Source organism: Manis javanica, chromosome 8 (assembly GCF_040802235.1).
Source record: "Manis javanica isolate MJ-LG chromosome 8, MJ_LKY, whole genome shotgun sequence".
Taxonomy (NCBI): domain Eukaryota; kingdom Metazoa; phylum Chordata; class Mammalia; order Pholidota; family Manidae; genus Manis; species Manis javanica.
Genome location: NC_133163.1, coordinates 2,306,692 through 2,324,777, shown reverse-complemented (window position 1 = coordinate 2,324,777; position 18,086 = coordinate 2,306,692). Strand labels below are relative to the sequence as shown.

Below are 18,086 nucleotides of genomic sequence, written 5' to 3'. Positions count from 1 at the left end.
AGTGCTGAGGCGGCGTCATGTCCTCCGACGTGGCCGCGCGCCGCGACGCCAAGAAGCTGGTGCGCTCCCCCAGCGGCCTGCGCATGGTGCCCGAGCACCGCGCCTTCAGCAGCCCCTTCGGCCTGGAGGAGCCTCAGTGGGTCCCGGACAAGGAGGTAGGTGGCCGCCGGCGGGAACCCCGGGACTCAGCCTGCGCCTCGCGACCCTAAGCCGCCGTCGGGGCCCGGCTTCTGCGGCAGCGCTGTACCCCGGGCCGCAGGCCCTCCGCAACCTCCGGTTCTCCCGCTCGGCGGCAGGCTCCCCAACCCGCACGGCTCCGTGCCGCGCCCCCCTCTCCTGCCCACTCGCCGTCCTGCCTCCCGGCGCGGTCGGCGTGCGGAGTCCCCAGGCGGGCGGGGGTGCCCGGGGAGGCCCGCGCCTGCTCCAGGGCTGCCCGAAACGCGCGGAGACGTCCGGCTCCTGCCCTCCCTGGCCAGGCCCGGGCGGCAGAAGGCGTGCCTACCGCGGGGCGCCGGGCCCGCAGCGCGGGCGCCCCGCCGCCCCACGCCCTCGGTGTACTCGCCCCGGGTGCCTGCCCCCCGAGCAGCGGAGCGTCCGTCTCCTCACCTGGGCGGCGCTTAGTGCTGCCAGAAGGCCCCGAGGAGTAGGCGAAGCTACGCCTCTAGGGCTTGTGAGTACGTGTCAGAGGTGGCGGAGCCGCCTCGGTGCGGGAGCCGGCAGCTGTCAGCACGGCCCAGGCGGCGGCAGCACAGCGCCCGGCGGCGCGGGCCGCACGCGTCCGTGGGGCGACCGACGTCGCTCCCCAGGGGCCTCTTACTTGACATTTCTTCCCCCGGTAGATGCCCGTGAGATGGTGCCAGCCCGGACCCGCCCCAGGTCTGCCTGGGGCTGTGGAGACGCGCTCGTTTCCACCGCGGCCCCCGAGTCCCACGGTTTGGCCTGCTCCGGAGTTAACCGCGGCGCCCCGCCTCTGCCTCTCCAGCCCCTTGGCGTTTCCAGGCACAGCCGTGTTTTCCTGCCTCCGTGGCCGTGGCCGTGCTTTGTGGGCGCGTGTTGAGGAACAGAGCGGTGGCCTGCGTCTGCTCTCCGGCCGGGCTGCCTCGAGAATTCTGGCCAAATTCCGAAGGAGTCGGGGTGAAATGCCCCAGTCAGTGCAGCACTCCTCCTGCAAGAGAGGTGCCATTCCTGGGTGGAGTGCCGGCGGGGTGCCCCTCCAGAAACACCTCTAGTTTGTTAGAATTGTGATGGCAGGTGGTTGAGCAGCCAGAGCTCTAAAGCCGAGCGGCTTTGGAGGGGAGGAAACCTCCCAGGGAACGTGGGCTTCTCTGCGTTTCGGAAAGTGAATTTGGGAATTTGTTGAGACATGGTCCAGGGTCCAGAAATTACCAGAGCGGCTCTGGGGGAAAAGAAACTTGGCGTGGGCCGCCTGGCTGGGCTGCGGGGAGGAAAGCCTGGGGGTGCAGCCCCACTTCCTCTGCCTCTTAAGTGCTGCTGGGATCGCTGTGTGCGGAGGTGACCCGGCATGGAGGTAACGCGCAGTGAGAAGTGCGTTTACCTGTGGTTTGGGATGGGGGTCAGGGCCACATATTGCCCTCACTCCTGTCCTTTATACCCCTTTCTTGGCTGCGCGCCCAGTTAGTGTCACTTTCTTCTCTAGACGTGCCTCCGTTTCTCGTTCTGGCTGTCTTCCTGGCAGGCCGAGGCCAGCCTTCCCGTCTACTTAAGACTTACTGGGTGCCTGACTCTGTGCCAGCTTATTAGCTTGGGCCACGAGGACATCCCTTAAAAATGTTGGAAAAATGTGCTACAGACCACCTCTCTGTGGTGGGGACAGACTTTGACCCCCTCAGTCGAACCACAATGCCAGTCATCCTCCTGTGGGGACAGCTTCTGAGAGGGGTTCCTGCCCATAAATCACTGAAAATTGCTTCTCAGGTGTAAACCCAGAGGACCAAGCAGTCTGTGGCTGCCTGTGAGCTTGAGGGGCGGGGGCCAGGACTTGGGAGCACGGAGGAATGGTCTGGGGGCTCCTGTGACTCTGCCATTAGTGTCCAGCGGCAAAGAGCGGATTTGCGGGTGGGCTGTCTGGGCGTGCAGCCAAAGGGCCCTGTCACAAGAAGCTTGAAATACTGAGCTCTGTCCCCCAACCCGTGTTGTTTTGCACCCCCTTCCTTTCATGCTCGGCACTGCGTGTTCCCAAGGAGGATGACAGCGCTGTGCTGTCATTTTCACATTCACTGGGTAGGTGCATAAGTGAGCAGAGGGAGAACAGGCATGTCACCTAAGAAACAACCCTGACTCACGTGAGGATCGTGTTCAGCAGGGTCGTGGCAGGTGGGGAAGAAAGCCTAGCCACGGGGTCTGCCAGCATGTCCGTAGTCACGGAGAAGAGGACTTTGTTCAGGGGGTGTGAGGGGACAGCCTAGGAGAGAAGCAGGGGGAGTGGGTGGGGAGTGACCTGCCTGACGGCGGCTGGGGACACATCACTCCAGGTCCGCCTGTCTCAGGCTGTGGGTGGGTCACGGTTCAGGGGCCTGAAGAAAGGAGAGAGGCCTGACTCTAGCTTGATCAGTGAGGTTAGTTAATGGGCATTTTGTTCTCATTGCTAAGTAGGGACACACAGGCCAGCCAGTTCAAGAGTGGGTGGAGGACGGGAATTTGGGGTCCATGGCTGGCCTTGTGAACAGGGGCATCTATGAGTCTTGCCCCAGCCCCACGGGAAGGGGCTTCTTTGCAGACACCTTTGTGGATCACTGAGGGGCGGGGTCTCGAGGTTGCTGCCCAGGGTCACAGGTGAGCGCAGCTGCCTCTGTGGACTATGGACAACATGCTGCAGGACGTGGGGCAGTGACTGTCACAGGGCTGGCATCCCATTCTCTCTGAGCCTAGTGATAGCTTCACGTGGTAGGAGGCTGGCAGCCAGCGGGCACTCGAGTCCTGAGCCGTGGCGGCTCGGGGTGCAGCTGCCCTGCATGTGTCTGCTCTTTGGACTCTCCTTTGAGCAGGGTTTTTATTGGTTTTCTCATGTTAGTTCCCTCATTGAGTTAAATCTTGACATGGGTTTGTTTTGTATTTTAGGAGTTGTGCTTTTACTCTTAAACGAGGCTTATTTTTCAATAAACACATGTATTTTTAAAATCCATTTTTGATTGATTTACTTATTTTTAAGGAATCGAAGAAATGGTCTCGTGTGAGCCTGGCACCAGCCAGCCAGGTGACATTCCTGTCAGCAGTGCCACACCCCAGGGCCAGGTGGGAGGGCGTGACTGTCCCTTGTCCTGAAATGCGTTCTTCTTACAGTAGCTGTTCTTTCCCGTACATTCCCGGGGAGCCTCCAGACTCTGCTTTCCGATTCTTCCAGCCTCAGGGCGGGTGCTGGGCCGCTAGCCTTAGGGGCTGCGCTGGTAGGAGGGCTGCCTGTGCTGGGGCCTTGCCCTCAGCCAGGTGGGGGGGAGCTGAGACCCGATGCTCTGAGACCCTTCTGTTCTGAAGCCTTAGATTCAGGCCCTCGCTGGTCTCTCTTCATTGCTCCTCACCCACCAGGGAGCTTATTTTACAGTGCTGCCTTGCCTGCCAGCAGCAGCAGTAGTGACTGTCACCACCAGACCGCAGGCTGAAGGCCATACTGAACTCCATGGGGCCCCTTTTGGGGGTCTGCTCTCGCAGGTCTCGGTTCTTCCTGGTGATTGTGTCTGTTTCAACGTCAGCCCCAGCGTGGTGGTGCCTGGCTCGCCCAGGCCTGGGTGTGACACAGTCTGAGAGGCTGGGGCATCTTAGCCGCCTTTGGCTGCAGACGGTGGGAACTGGTGGATCATGCTGGCATTCTGGAATTGGGCACGTTCTGTCTCCCCGAGTAGTGGCTTCCCAGAGCCTCAGGAGGCTGCTGGCCCAGGTCAGTGCTTGTGGGTCCTGGTACTGGGCCTTGGCCTGTGGTTTTGCTTCCTTTCGGGAGGGCTTGTCTCTCAGACAGGCTGTTAGTTCTTGGGTGGTTATTTAAATCTCTATCTTTACCCATTGCTTGCTTTCTTTGTTCAATTTTCTTTCATGTTAAGTTGCTCTGTTGACAATTTTCAAAGTGTCTTTTACGTAGTCAGAAAATTACCTTGTTTAAAAATCTGTCACTTTTGTGAATAACCTCATTGGTTTTTTGATAAAAATTTGTAGATCACTTATATATACACATATATATATATGTATTTTGGTATCATTAATCTACAATTACATGAAGAACACTATGTTTACCAGGCTCCGCCCCTCACCAAGTCCCCCCTCCCACCGCACTACAGTCACTGCCCATCAGCGTAGCAAGATGCTGTATAATCTCCACCTGTCTTCTCTGTGTTGCACAGCCCTCCCCGTGCCCCCCACACTATACATGCTAATCGTAAGGCCTCCTTTCTCCCCCACCCTGCCCTTCTCCCTCCGCTCCCACCCATCCTCCCCAGTCCCTTTCCCTTTGGTAACTGTTAGTCCATTCTTGGGTTCCGTGATTCTGCTGCTGTTTTGTTCCTTCAGTTTTTCTTTGTTCTTATAGTTCACATATGAGTGAAATCATTTGGTACTTGTCTTTCTCCACCTGGCTTATTTCACTGAGCATAATACCCTCCAGCTCCATCCATGTTGTTGCAAATGGTAGGATTTGTTTTCTTCTTATGGCTGAATAATATTCCATTGTGTATATGTACCACATCTTCTTTATCCATTCATCTACTGATGGACACTTAGGTTGCTTCCATTTCTTGGCTATTGTAAATAGTGCTGCGATAATCATAGGGGTGCATCTGTCTTTTTCAAACTGGGCTTCTGCATTCTTAGGGTAAATTCCTAGGAGTGGAATTCCTGGGTCAAACGGTATTTCTATTTTGAGATTTTTGAGGAACCTCCATACTGCTTTCCACAATGGTTGAACTAATTTACATTCCCACCAGCAGTGTAGGAGGGTTCCCCTGTCTCCACAGCCTCGCCAACATCTGTTGTTGTTTGTCTTTTGGGTGGTGACGATCCTTACTGGTGTGAGGTGATACCTCATTGTGGTTTTAATTTGCATTTCTCTGATGACTGGCGATGTGGAGCATCTTTTCATGTGCCTCTTGGCCATCTGAATTTCTTCTTTGGGGAAGTATCTGTTCAGCTCCTCTGCCCATTTTTTAATTGGATTATTTGCTTTTTGTTTGTTGAGGTGTGTGAGCTCTTTATATATTTTGGATGTCAACTCTTTATCAGATCTGTCATTTATGAATATATTCTCCCATACTGTAGGATGCATTTTTGTTCTATTGATGGTGTCCTTTGCTGTACAGAAGCTTTTCATCTTGATATAGTCCCACTTGTTCATTTTTGCTCTTGTTTCCCTTGCCCGGGGAGATATGTTCATGAAGAAGTTGCTCACGTTTATGTCCAAGAGGTTTCTGCCTATGTTTTTTTCTAGGAGTTTTATGGTTTTATGAATAACATTCAGGTCTTTAATCCATTTTGAATTTACTTCTGTGTATGGGGTTAGACAATAATCCAGTTTCATTCTCTTACATGTAGCTGTCCAGTTTTGCCAACACCAGCTGTTGAAGAGGCTGTCATTTCCCCATTGTGTATCCATGGCTCCTTTATCATATATTAACTGATCATATGTGTTTGGGTTAATGTTTGGAATCTACTCTGTTCCACTGGTCTGTGGCTCTGTTCTTGTGCCAGTACCAAACTGTCTTGATTACTGTGGCTTTGTAATAGTACAGCCTGAAGTTGGGGAGCGAGATCCCTCCCACTTTATTCTTCCTTCTCAGGATTGCTTTGGCCATTCGGGGTCTTTGGTGATTCCATATGAATTTTTTAACTATTTGTTCCAGTTCATTGAAGAATGCTGTTGGTGATTTGATAGAGATTGCATCAAATCCATATATTGCTTTGGGCAGGATGACCTTTTTTGACAGTATTAATTCTTCCTAGCCAAGAGCATGGGATGAGTTTCCATTTGTTAGTGTCCTCTTTAATTTCTCTTAAGAGTGTCTTATAGTTTTCAGGGTATAGGTCTTTCACTTCCTTGGTTAGGTTTATTCCTAGGTATTTTATTTTTTTTATGCTACTGTGAATGGAATTGTTTTCCTGATTTCTCTTTCTATTAGTTTATTGTTAGTGTATAGGAAAGCCACAGATTTCTGTGAGTTAATTTTGTATCCTGCAACTTTGCTGAATTCTGATATTAGTCCTAGTAGTTTTAGAGTGGAGTCTTTAGGGTTTTTTATGTACAATATCATGTCATCTGCAGATAGTTACAGTTTAACTTCTTTACCAATCTGGATTCCTTGTATTTCTTTGTTTTGTCTGATTGCCGTGGCTAGGACCTCCAGTACTATGTTAAATAACAGTGGGGAGAGTGGGCATCCCTGTCTTGTTCCCGATCGCAGAGGAAAAGCTTTCAGCCTCTCGCTGTTCAGTATGATGTCAGCTGTGGGTTTATCATATATGGCCTTTATATGAGGTACTTGCCCTCTATGCCCATTTTGTTGAGAGTTTTTATCATGAACGGATGTTGAATTTTGTCGAGTGCTTTTTCAGCATCTATGGAGATGATCATGTGGTTTTTGTCCTTTTTTTTGTTGATGTGGTGGATGATGTTGATGGATTTTCGAATGTTGTACCATCCTTGCATCCCTGGGATGAATCCCACTTGGTCATGGTGTCTGATCCTTTTGATGTATTTTTGAATTCGGTTTGCTAATATTCTGTTGAGTATTTTTGCATCTATGTTCATCAGGGATATTGGTCTGTAGTTTTGTTTTTTGATGGGGTCTTTGCCTGGTTTTGGTATTAGGGTGATGTTGGCTTCATAGAATGAGTTTGGGAGTATTCCCTCCTCTTCTTTTTTTTGGAAAACTTTAAGGAGAATGGCTATGTCTTCTTTGTATGTCTGGTAAAATTCCGAGGTAAATCCATCTTGCCCCGGGGGGTTTTGTTCTTGGGTAGTTTTTTTATTGCTGCTTCAATTTCGTTGCTGGTAATTGGTCTGTTTAGATTTTCTGTTTCTTTCTGGGTCTGTCTTGGAAGGTTGTGTTTTTCTAGGAAGTTGTCCATTTCTTCTAGGTTTTCCAGCTTGTTAGCATATAGGTTTTTTCTTAGTATTCTCTAATAATTCTTTGTATTTCTGTGGGGTCTGTCATGATTTTTCCTTTCCTGTTTCTGATTCTGTTGATGTGTGTTGATTCTCTTTTTCTCTTAATTAGTCTGGCTAGAGGCTTATCTATTTTGTTTATTTTCTCAAAGAACCAGCTCTTGGTTTCATTGATTTTTTTTCTATTTTATTCTTCTCAATTTTATTTCTTCTTTCATCTTTATTATGTCCCTCCTTCTGCTGACCTTAGGCCTCATTTGTTCTTCTTTTATCAATTTCAATAATTGTGATATTAGACTATTCATTTGGCATTGTTCTTCCTTCTTTAAATACGCCTGGATTGCTATATACTTTCCTCTTAAGACTGCTTTTGCTGCGTCCCACAGAAGTTGTGTCATTTGTTTCCATATATTGCTGGATCTCCATTTTAATTTGGTTGTTGATCCATTGATTGTTTAGGAGCATGTTGTTAAGCCTCCATGTGTTTGTGAGCCTTTTTGCTTTCTTTGTACAATTCTAGTTTTATACCTTTGTGGTCTGAAAAGTTGGTTGGTAGGATTTCAGTCTTTTTGAATTTACTGAGGCTCTTTTTGTGGCCTAGAATGTGGTCTATTCTGGAGAATGTTCCGTGTGCACTTGAGAAGAATGTGTATCCTGCTGCTTTAGGATGTAGAGTTCTGTAGATGTCTATTAGGTCCATCTGTTCTAGTGTGTTGTTCAGTGCCTCTGTGTCCTTACATATTTTCTGTCTGGTGGATCTGTTCTTTGGAGTGAGTGGTGTGTTAAAGCCTCCCAAAATGAATGCATTGCATTCTATTTCCTCCTTTAATTCTGATAGTTTTTGTTTCACATATGCTGGTGCTCCTGTGTTGGGTGCATATATGTTTATAATGGTTATATCCTCTTGTTGGACTGAGCCCTTTATCATTATGTAATGTCCCTTCTTTATCTCTTGTTACTTTCTTTGAAGTCTATTTTGTCTGATACTAGTAATGTAACCCCTGCTTTTTTCTCCCTGTTGTTTGCATGGAATCTTTTTCCATTCCTTGACTTCTAATCTGTGCATGTTTCTGGGTTTGAGGTGAGTCTCTTGTAAGCAGCATATAGATGGATCTTGCTTTTTTCTCCATTTTATTACTCTGGTGTCTTTTGATTGGTACATTCAGTCCATTTACATTTAGGGTGATTATTGAAAGATATGTACTTATTGCCATTGCTTTAGGTTCGTGGTTACCAAAGGTTCAAGGTTAGCTTCTTTACTATCTTATTGTCTACCTTAACTCGCTTATTGTGCTATTATAAACACTGTCTGATTATTCTTTATTTCTCTCCCTTCTTATTCCTCCTCCTCCATTCTTCATATGTTGAGTGTTTTGTTCTGTGCTCTTTTTAGGAGTGCTCCCATCTAGAGCAGTCCCTCTAAAATACCCTGTAGAGGTGGTTTGTGGGAGGCAAATTCCCTCACCTTTTACTTGTCTGGGAATTGTTTAATCCGTCCTTCATATTTAAATGATAAATGTCCTGGATACAGTATCCTTGGTTCAAGGCCCTTCTGTTTCATTGCATTAAACATACCATTCTCTCCTGGCCTGTAAGGTTTCTGTTGAGAAGTCTGATGATAGCCTGATGGGTTTTCCTTTGTAGGTGACCTTTTTTTTCTCTCTGGCTGCCTTTAATACTTTGTCCTTGTCTTTGATCTTTGCCATTTTAATTATTATGTGTCTTGGTGTTGTCCTCCTTGGGTCCCTTGTCATGGGAGTTCTGTGTGCTTCTGTGGTCTGAGAGGCCATTCCCCCCCACCCCCACCCCCAGTTTGGGGAAGTTTTCAGCAATTATTTCCTCAGAGACACTTTCTAACCCTTTTTCTCTCTCTTCTTCTTCTGGTGCCCCTATAATGCAGATATTGTTCCATTTCGTTTGGTCACACAGTTCTCTTAATATTCTTTCATTCCTGGAGGTCCTTTCATCTCTCTCTGCGTCAGCTTCTCTGCGTTCCTGTTCCCTGATTTCTAGTCCATTAATGGCCTCTTGCCTCTTGTCCATTCTGCTTTGAAGTCCTTCCAGAGATTCTTTTATTTCTGTGTTCTCCCTCGTTAGTTCCTGCATATTTTTCTGCAGCTCCATCAGCATAGTTATGACCTTTATTTTGAATTCTTTTTCAGGGAGATTGGTTAGATCTATCTCCCCAGATTCCTTCTCAGGTGAGGATGCCTGGGTTAGTCTTGTCTGGATCAAATTCTCCTGCCTTTTCATGTCGATAGATGCAGTGGTAAGGTCAGCTGGGAGAACCAAGACCCTTTCCACTTGCTCCTGGCCTTTCTTTCCTGGGACAACGGCGACCCTAGTGGCTTGTGTTGGGCAGTCGTGCGCCGACGGGATCTGATTCTTGCCCAGGCGCTGTGGAGGAGGCTCCCTTCGGTTGCTGTGGGCATGGCTAGCTTCAGGCTGCTGCTCCACTATGGCAGGGCCACGCTGGAGGGGGAATGGGTGGGGGGCTGTTTATTGCTGTGAGGGGTCTCAGAGCTGCACTGCCGCCCAGGGGTTAGGTCGCCTGGAGTTCCCCAGGATTCCCAGCTGCTGGGCTAAGTGTCCCGGGACACTTCCGTCCAGCTGTGGGGTCCCTGTCCCTTTAAGACTTTCAAAAAGCACTCGCTTTTCTTTGTCCCAGGGGCGCCGGCTGCGGGGACCCACTCACAGGTCTTACTGTCCTGTTTCCTTAGTTTCCAGCACCCCACGCATGCACTGTGTCTGCGCTCTGGTGCGGGTGGCTGGGGCTGGGTGTTCAGCAGTCCTGGGCTCCCTCCCCCTCCCCGCTCCGACTCCTCTCCTCCTGCTGGGAGCTGGGGGGAGGGGTGCTCGGGTCCCGCCGGCCGCCGCTTGTATCTCACCCCCTTCGCGAGGCGCTGGGCTCTCGCAGGTGTGGATGTAGCCTGGCTGTTGTCCTGTGTCTTCTGGTCTCTCTTTTAGAGATAGTTGTATTTGTTGTATTTTCAAAAATATATATGTTTTTGGGAGGAGATTCCCACTGTCCTTCTCACGCCACCATCTTGGCTCCGCCTCAATCACTTATATTTTTAAGGGAGAAAATTTTAAATTTGAGACGTGGTCTTCCATTTAGAAATTGGTCTTTCACGTTGTTGCAGTGAGACTGCCCCTCGTGAGGCTTGCTGGGCAGGGGCTGGGGTGGCTGAGCAGCTGCCCTCGAGGAACCTGGTCACAGTGTGGCTTTCCCATCCGCTCAGCCTCCCCAGTTACACCCACGCAGAGCCTTTCTCCAGTGGATTCTGTGGCTGGCAGATGTCTGGGGTCACTGAAGGCTGTTGCACATGGAGGCCAGGACTCTGCCACTGTGCAGAGTTCCAAGGGACAAACACGCTGTGCTTGAGAACTGTTAGATGCAGGGACTGGGCGCAGGGGCAGCAGTGAAAGCCAGCCCGTGCCTGAAGCCTGCAGGACTCTGTGGATGGTTCTGGAAGGCCAGGGTGGGCCAGGCTCTGTGTCTAAGTTCAGAAAGCAGCTTATGAGCAAAGAGGGGAAACAAGAAAATGTTAGTCACGGAATCCTGTGAAGTGTAGACACCACACCCAGTGTGGAGCCTGGGCAATGTGGGGCTGGGAGGGGCTGCAAGGGCTGCCCTGCTGGCTGGCTGGGACCCCCCTTCCTCATGGTGCTGAGACCTGAAGCATCTCCTGCTCTTTTAGACAAGAGATCTGAGCTCATTTGGTGTTGATGTGGCTGTTTTCCATCCCTTGTCCTTGCACAGGACTGGACCTGTCTCTGAGCACCTGGGTGAGGGCCTGCTGCCATCAGTCACTCTGGGCTCAGACTTCTGCCCTCCGAGCCCAGCCACCCTGATCCCTGCACCCCAGGGGCAGTGGGCGTGGGGTGCTCATCGTCAGACTAGCCCCAGGGGGCCTTTTCTCTCCAGTCCTGTAATCTGAGGTGCATTTGGGAGCACTTGGCTGGCAGCTGGTGTGCCTTCTGTGCAGTCTCTTGCAGACACCTTCAGAGGCCGGGCTGAGGGCGCGAAGACTCATGCAAACAGCCAGGATAAGTCGTGTGCCTCGGCCGTGTAGGCCTTTGTCATCTGGGAACAGTCCCCAGCTGAGCAGACCTACTGCGCTTCCTTCATTCATGAAGTGGGGTGTGCTCGTTTCCTGACTGGGTCGATTCTTGCTGTGAATCTCTCACTTCACAGCTCTCTCCTGGTCCCAGTCCCAGCTCTCACTGCTCACTCAGACCTGCACGCTCAGACCACCTCCCCGGGCTGAGGGCACCACCCCCACAGACTGGGAGCCACGGAGCCGCAGGCCCAGTGCCTCAGCCCTGCCTCAGCCGGGCTCTGACACCTTCCCGCCTTCTCTCCTAGTGCCCCAGGTGTATGCACTGCAGCGCCAAGTTTGACTTTCTCACCAGAAAGGTGAGCTGAGGCCAGGGCGGGAGTTGTGGGGGGAGGCAGGGTGCAGGACTTGGGGGGAGTGTGGAGCCCCGAGGAGGGATGGTGAAGTGCACCTGTGCCACTGGGCCACCTGCCTGAGTGCTGGGCCCTGGCTCCCTGGGACGGCTCATGGGTGCTTCACAGCATGGGGTTTTGCTCTCAGGGTGCCCTTCTCTGAAGAGGTACTTGGTTCCCAGCACATAGAGGTGGGCGTCCTGGTGGGCGGTCAGCAGCTGGGAGACTGAGGAGCACCTGCTGTGGGGACCCTCGTGGCGTCCGCCCTTCTGCCAGTGAGGCTGGCCGTCTGGACAGTGTGCGGGGCTGTGCTCATGGTCTTCTGGCCCTGCTCACGTGCCCTGCTCTGCAGCACCACTGTCGCCGGTGTGGCAAGTGCTTCTGTGACAAGTGCTGCAGCCAGAAGGTGCCGCTGCGGCGCATGTGCTTCGTGGACCCAGTGAGGCAGTGTGCCCAGTGCTCCCTGGTGTCTCTCAAGGAGGCGGGGTTCTATGACAAGCAGCTCGGGGTGCTCCTAGGTGGTAAGCTGAGCCCCGCCCTGGGTGTTCGGGTGGCATGGGCCTTCCCTGTGATGGCCACGAGAGTCTCCTTCAGTGTGGGTCTGGCCTCGAGCGCTGGGCTTGGGACTGGTAGCCGGGATGCCCGGCGGTGGGACGGGGGCCTGCCCCCCCTGCCTGCCGCCTACTCTGCTCCTCCTTACAGCCTGGCCCTCCTGCTGCACAGCCCCACTCCACAAATCGGGGGTTGCCTCCTGGAGAGGGGGTGAGCCCTGTGGCTCTGTGCTTCTGGTCCCGTTGGGGCCCGGTGCTCCAGATGTGGGTGGAGGGTTGGTGCCCCCTGACCTGGGCCTTTGGGACGGAGCCAAGACACCTCTCAGAGGGTGTGAAGTCACTAGGAGCTTTTGAGGCCTGCAGACCCTCTCAGGAGTGGCCCCTGGCTTTACCTCACAAGCCTGTACTGCTCAGGGCCTTTCTGCCACAGCTGAGGGACCCCAGGCCAAGCTGTCTCCTGTGTCCCTCGTGTGCGCCCCCACAGGAGCTGGCCCGGCTAGGGCGGGGCGGGAGTGTGAGAGAAGCTGCCTGTTCCCACACTTGTTTCTCTACCCCAAGGAGCCACTTTCCTTGTAACTTTTGGGAGCTCAGAGAAGTCGGAAACCATGGTTTGTCGCCTTTCCAACAGCCAGAGGTGAGAGGCAGAGTGTGGCTTGGCACAGCAGCTCTGCCCCACTGAGCCCTGACGTGATGTGGCTCGCATGCCCTTTGTCTGACAGGTGCCTGCTTCTGGAAGGGGACAGCCGCCATGAGATCGAACTTGCACACATTTCAACTGTGCGGATTCTGACGGAAAGCTGCCCTCCTGGAGGTACAGTCACGAGCCCCTCACTAAGGGGTGGTGTGGTCGGGTGATGTAGCACCAAGGACAGGGTCTGTTGGAAGGGTTTTCAAGGTGCCTGCCTGTCCTCTGTGGGCTTGTATTTTAAGTGGCTTTAGGAATTCACCAGGTGAATGGGGGCACACTATGTCAAGTAACAGGAAGATTTGCCTGGATGTGTACAAAGCTCTTGTATACCATTTCGTTTGCTGTTGGACTCTAACCAAGGATAATGCTCCAGACGCAGTTTGCAGAAGGGTCTGGAGTGGTGGCTGACCGGGAAGCATGCAGCCCTCCTGGCACACCCCACTCCTGGAGGCATCTGTGGAAATGGATTCCTTACATTTCCTTGGTGAGCTTCCAGAGCATTTAGCTGGTCTGGATCTTTCAAACTACGTGCTTCAGAAGCCATCTGTCCACCAAAGTGGAGTTTGTGTTCTGTAAGGTGCACAGTGTGCTGAGAAGATCCATGCGGCTCCATTGTGTTGCTTTCTGTTTCCTGACTGGTTCTTGACTGTCCTCTTCTGCCTGCCTGCTACCTTCTTGACGTAGAAAGACATTCACACTTAAAACAGCCTCCTGGGGAGCCAGCCTGTCTCTCAAGGTCAGCCACACGCTCCCTGCTGCTCTCCCCTGCATGCTGCAGCCCCAGTCCTCCTGACACCCTGTGGGCAATCCACGCCAGGGTCTGTGAAATACGGTCACTTCCTCTGGTTGGTTTGAGAGAGGGTCGGATCCATGATGTGCGTGTGGTGAGCGTTGAGTGACGACAGCCCGGCAGGAGTGGGCTCGGTCTGCAGTGCCCGACTCAGGAGCAGCAGCTAGTGGACAGGAAGGTAGTCCACTTCCTGTCAGGGTCGGCCTGGAGTGCTCAGCCCTGGACGGGGATGGGGGTGCAGGGGGCCCCTTCACAGCCAGCTCTCTGGGCTCTTCTGGGAGCCTTTCATACTCTCCACATTTCTGTCCGAGCCTGAGTGATGATGCAAGAGGGCCAGGCTGGCATTTTGCTACCTCTGTCCCGAGCACCATGCTGGTCACCTGTGGTGGGCTGTGACTTGGAGATGCCCTGGTGCAAAGGGAGGTGTCTTGAGAAACTGGGGATCACCCCAGGTGCCCCTCGAGCTCAGGAACACACCTTGCCAAAGCCCCACCCCAGGCCAGGGAGGCAGGCACCATGCCAGCTCACCTAGCGAAGCCTCTGGTCTCACCCTTCTTGACAGGGCCCGGGGCATCGGCACTATGTGCCCCTCATGGCAGTTTTGAGAATACAGAGCCCTGCTGTGCCATTTTTTAGAACCTTTGAAACCCCAGAATCATCTTCCTGTGGGGGTGGAGTGGGGAGGGGGCAGGCAGTGGAACTCTTTATCTGCACTGGCCATGTAGACCTGGCCAAAGTGTGAAAGCACCCAGACGTGCAGACACAGCTGTGGCCGTAGGCCTGAGAGCTGCTGCACATAGGAGTGGCAGGGCCACAGTCTGCTCCGGGGCATGGGTGGGAGCGCCTGCCAGGAGCCAAGCTGGGAACAAGCCAGGGGCCACATGGGGTAGGAATGTGGCTTGTGAAAGGCTGGTTGAGGTGGCTTTGGGGCCACAGGTGGCACACCCAGACTGCCCACCCATCTGGTGGTGGCAGACGCAGGCTCTCGGTTTTGACTCTGGTCTGTGTCTGATCAAAGGATTCAGGTGGGTCACTGCTCAAAATGCAGTCTCCCTTCCCAAGTCATGAAGGTGACTTTTCTGACTGCTATTGTCTATCTGAAATGCTATTTTCTGTTCTTTGAGGTTGGTTCTCAGGGCAAGTGTTGGAATTATCAACAAAGCAGCTGGCCACAGCCCAGAGATGGGTAGGGCCCCAGCAGACCAATCGCCCACATGGCATCTTGTGGGCGTGCATGTGTGAGGGTGGGGTGTCTGCCCCCTGGGTTGGCGCTAGGCCTTGCTCACACCCTCCTCAGCTTTGACCCTGGCTCTCAGTAGGATCGGGGTAGCCAGGGGCGGGCAGGCCCTGCTTTCACCTACCCTGCAGACCAGTGTGACCAGTGCCTGGACGCAGCCCCATGTCAGGAACCTTGTCTTGGGACTGGGAGACACAGCCATGTCTCCCTTGGCCCTGATATGGTGCAGTTTATCCCTGGCTCTGGAGAGCACCGGGCCAGGTGACTCAGTCTCTTTCCCATCCCATGAACTCGGGGTCACCTATCAGAAGGCCTGAGGAGCTCATTCATGGGGTGCCTCCCGAGGACAGGCCCCCCCACCAGGCCGCCTCTCAGAGCAGCATGAAGGCACCCTGACCACTCCCCTGTCAGGGTGGCCGCACCCTCTGTGCTCTGCATTCCCCTTGGGCCTTCTCACCTTGTCTCTCTCCTCCAGGAGGCAACGCACGGGCCACAGGTATGTCCCTGCAGTACACAGTGCCAGGGACAGAGAGCGTGACCCAACTGAAGCTGACAGCTGGGGAGGATGCAAATGCCAGCAGAAGGCAGTCGATAGCCTGGCTAGTGGCCATGCACAAGGTACTGTGGCCGAGGCAGGCAGGGGCTTGGGAGGCTGGGCCCTTCTGCTTAGAGTGCAGGCCCACCTTTCCCAGCAGACGACCTGCCAGTTGGGGAGTGCCCAGACCAGCTCCGGCCGGGCACAGGATCAACCACCTTTCTCCGTGTCTATTTCTGGTCATCTTGTAGGCTGCCAAGCTCCTCTATGAATCTCGGGACCAGTAACTCCACAGGGGATGAACAATCAGCTTGGAGCAGCAGAGCCTGCTGTGTGCACACGGGCGACTAATCCTACACATGATGGGAAATGCAATTCAAATACTGGGAGAAACAGAAGTGTTCGCTTACCTAGTGCAATACATATAGTTATTAATGCTCTGAACAGCCTCATGCTTTAGAATTTGTGTATTATCTTGTTGATACTTAATTGGGGATGGGAGAGACTGAGCTACACTACTGCTAAGCCATTTTTAGCATAATCTGTACTGGGATTTTACGAGTGCCCAGGTTTACTAGAAGGTTCTGGCCTTTCTGTTCATTTCATGAACTCCTCCGCAGGAGACGTGGGTGGTAGTTACTCAGGCCGATGTGGCCTGAGCCCGAGCGCAGCTGAGACTGCTCTCTCCCTGCGGCTCTAACTGTGGGCTGTGAACACACGCTTGATCCTTCACTGACGGGGAGGAGCCAGCCTTGTGTTTTGTACTTTTTACTTACTGTTTCACTTTACTAAAATAATTGTACAGTTTGTATATAAAGCTTATGATTAAAACCTATTTTGAAAATATGGGTCAGGCCTCACCTCCCTGTGTGCATATAACCTGTGCCTTGTGCTACAGCTCCGTTCTGACTCCAGACACAAGACTCACAGCCGCCAGCGTGAGAGAGCGGTTTATTGTGCACACTTACATGGCGTCAGCGGTGCTGGCACGGCAGGGGCTCGCAGAGGCTGCCCCACAGGGCGTTCGCTTCTCATCACCGTGCTATACAATCAGTACTTAAAGGTGATCGACTAAAGCAATGGATCTACACACGTTCACCCACAAGTTATACATGTGACTCACACGTGGAAAATAAAGCCTACGGGCCTAGATGTTAATGAGAGGAAAAAACATTTCCAGCATCATCTGGTAGTTTTGAATGGTCGTGTCAAAAAATAGTGTTAGTAGATAAAAGCCTGTACATACAAACAGCAGTGAGGAGTCGTGCTTGCTTGAAGTCTGGAGGTTACGGAGTCCCAGGAGGCCTGGCCTGGGGAGGCGGGCCCTGCCCCACAGCTGCCCCTCCTGACATGTAGGTACCCTCACTCTGCCCCACCCAGACTGACTGACCTCAGGCTCCTGGCCTGTGGGCTGCACCCAAGAGCAGAGCATGTCCACACTATGAGGCAGTAAGAACAACACCCGGGCAGCAAGAGGCTGCAGAGGAGGGGTTGGTGCGTGTCGAGCCTCGCACCCACGTCACGTGCTCTTAAGGGCCCTTGTCTGGGGACGTGAATTCCAGACCAGCACCATCAGCCTGCAGGTGATGCAGACCACTGCCGGGAGCGGGCAGTGGAGCACCCACGCAAGGACATGGGCATCGGGCACTACCACCACCACCACTGGACAGAAGTTTCCATATAGGGGCTCCTTTGACAATGAAGACGAATGTGTGTGCTGAGGGTGGGAAGAGTGGTGGGGCTCTGTGGTGTCCAGAGACGAGGGCAGGGCTCTAGCCGGGAGCTCACGGCACAGTGCAGACTTTCACTGTGGGGACGAGGGTCAGCCGAGCTGAGTCAGAGAGTCTGTCGTCATGGCACCCACCCTGGCCAGGTGTGATTACAGGGCTTCACATTGGCAACGGGGCAGTTGTTTAAAAAGCTGGGTATTTATTTGGATTTACAGTAATTAGCAAAATTCCATCTTCTTGGAGGTGAAAGTACGTCTCCCAGGTGTGGGCAAACTGGAGAAAGGGCCTCACCTAAAAACTGCAGGAATTTCACATTGTGGATGCTGGCTGCTAAAGTGAGCACCATGAAACCATTCTAGCTTCAGCTTTCCTGGGGAAACAGCAGAATCATCTCTTCAGCAGCTCCTCACAGCAGTGCTCCAGGTGGAAGCTCAGGCTAACGTTCGCTGTCGGGGTTTGATCCGTGGGTACAACTGGGAAGCAAGAGAAACACGGTGCACCGGGCAGGAACGGCGGTTCAGCGCACCTTCCTCAGGGTGGAGCACGGCCGCCACCCTCCCCCTGAGGCCCTCTAGCTCTTTAAGAGTCACCTCGCCCCCCCCAACCTAGGACACCCTATCCCCTATTCTCTCATGGCACTCGGTATCCCCTAAAATATTTGTCACTTGTCTCAGACCGCCTGAGGGAAGGCAGGCATCGCTGTTCTCTGCTGGGCTCACCTGGGCATCCAGCAGGTGCTTGGCATTCAGTGACTACGGAGTGAAGGCAACCTCTGCGGGCGCCCTGGCCATGGGGGAGCTGCAGCACTTCCCCACGGGGCAGATGCTACTACAGCCATAACCAAGCCTCCAACCTGCAGACTGCCCCCCACCCCGATCAGAGACATTTCTGGGCTCGGAGAAGTCTGGCTGGGCTGAGACTGGCTGCTCACCAAGGCCCCTGTGAGCACAGTGTGCTGGGCAGCTCATGCTGGGGGCCCGGGCCCTCCAACTGCACACCT

General features: G+C 53.0%; 2 protein-coding genes across 6 annotated transcripts in view; one reads left to right on the top strand and one right to left on the bottom strand.

Annotated features, from left to right (window-relative positions):
* Window positions 1-4: 4 nt before the first annotated feature.
* On the top strand, window positions 5-16,204 carry ZFYVE21 (zinc finger FYVE-type containing 21). 2 transcript variants are annotated; one of them, XM_073241786.1, is made up of 8 exons: window positions 5-155; window positions 11,472-11,522; window positions 11,908-12,076; window positions 12,665-12,740; window positions 12,826-12,917; window positions 13,479-13,530; window positions 15,297-15,439; window positions 15,608-16,204. In XM_073241786.1, exons 1-8 carry the CDS (start codon window positions 18-20, stop codon window positions 15,625-15,627), a joined length of 741 nt encoding a protein of 246 aa, XP_073097887.1. In that variant the 5' UTR covers window positions 5-17; the 3' UTR covers window positions 15,628-16,204. The 2 variants fall into 2 exon arrangements, with proteins under 2 accessions (XP_073097887.1, XP_017522288.1); XM_017666799.3 differs by lacking the exon at window positions 13,479-13,530.
* A 1,059-nt stretch (window positions 16,205-17,263) lies between these two features.
* PPP1R13B (protein phosphatase 1 regulatory subunit 13B) overlaps window positions 17,264-18,086 on the bottom strand; it is an 85,834-nt gene continuing 85,011 nt past the window's right edge. For all 4 annotated transcript variants that reach the window (XM_073241782.1, XM_036991453.2, XM_073241783.1 and 1 more), the window contains one exon: window positions 17,264-17,559. In XM_073241782.1, the coding sequence (XP_073097883.1) occupies window positions 17,518-17,559 (42 nt within the window). In that variant the 3' untranslated portion in view covers window positions 17,264-17,517. The remainder of the gene's footprint in view (window positions 17,560-18,086) is intronic.

Coding starts and splice junctions, on each gene's coding strand:
- ZFYVE21 (XM_073241786.1), top strand. CDS start 18: ATGTCCTCCGACGTGGCCGCGCGCCGCGACGCCAAGAAGCTGGTGCGC. Junction 156..11,471: donor AGTGGGTCCCGGACAAGGAG/GTAGGTGGCCGC, acceptor CTTCTCTCCTAG/TGCCCCAGGTGTATGCACTG. Junction 12,918..13,478: donor GGAAAGCTGCCCTCCTGGAG/GTACAGTCACGA, acceptor TTCTTGACGTAG/AAAGACATTCACACTTAAAA.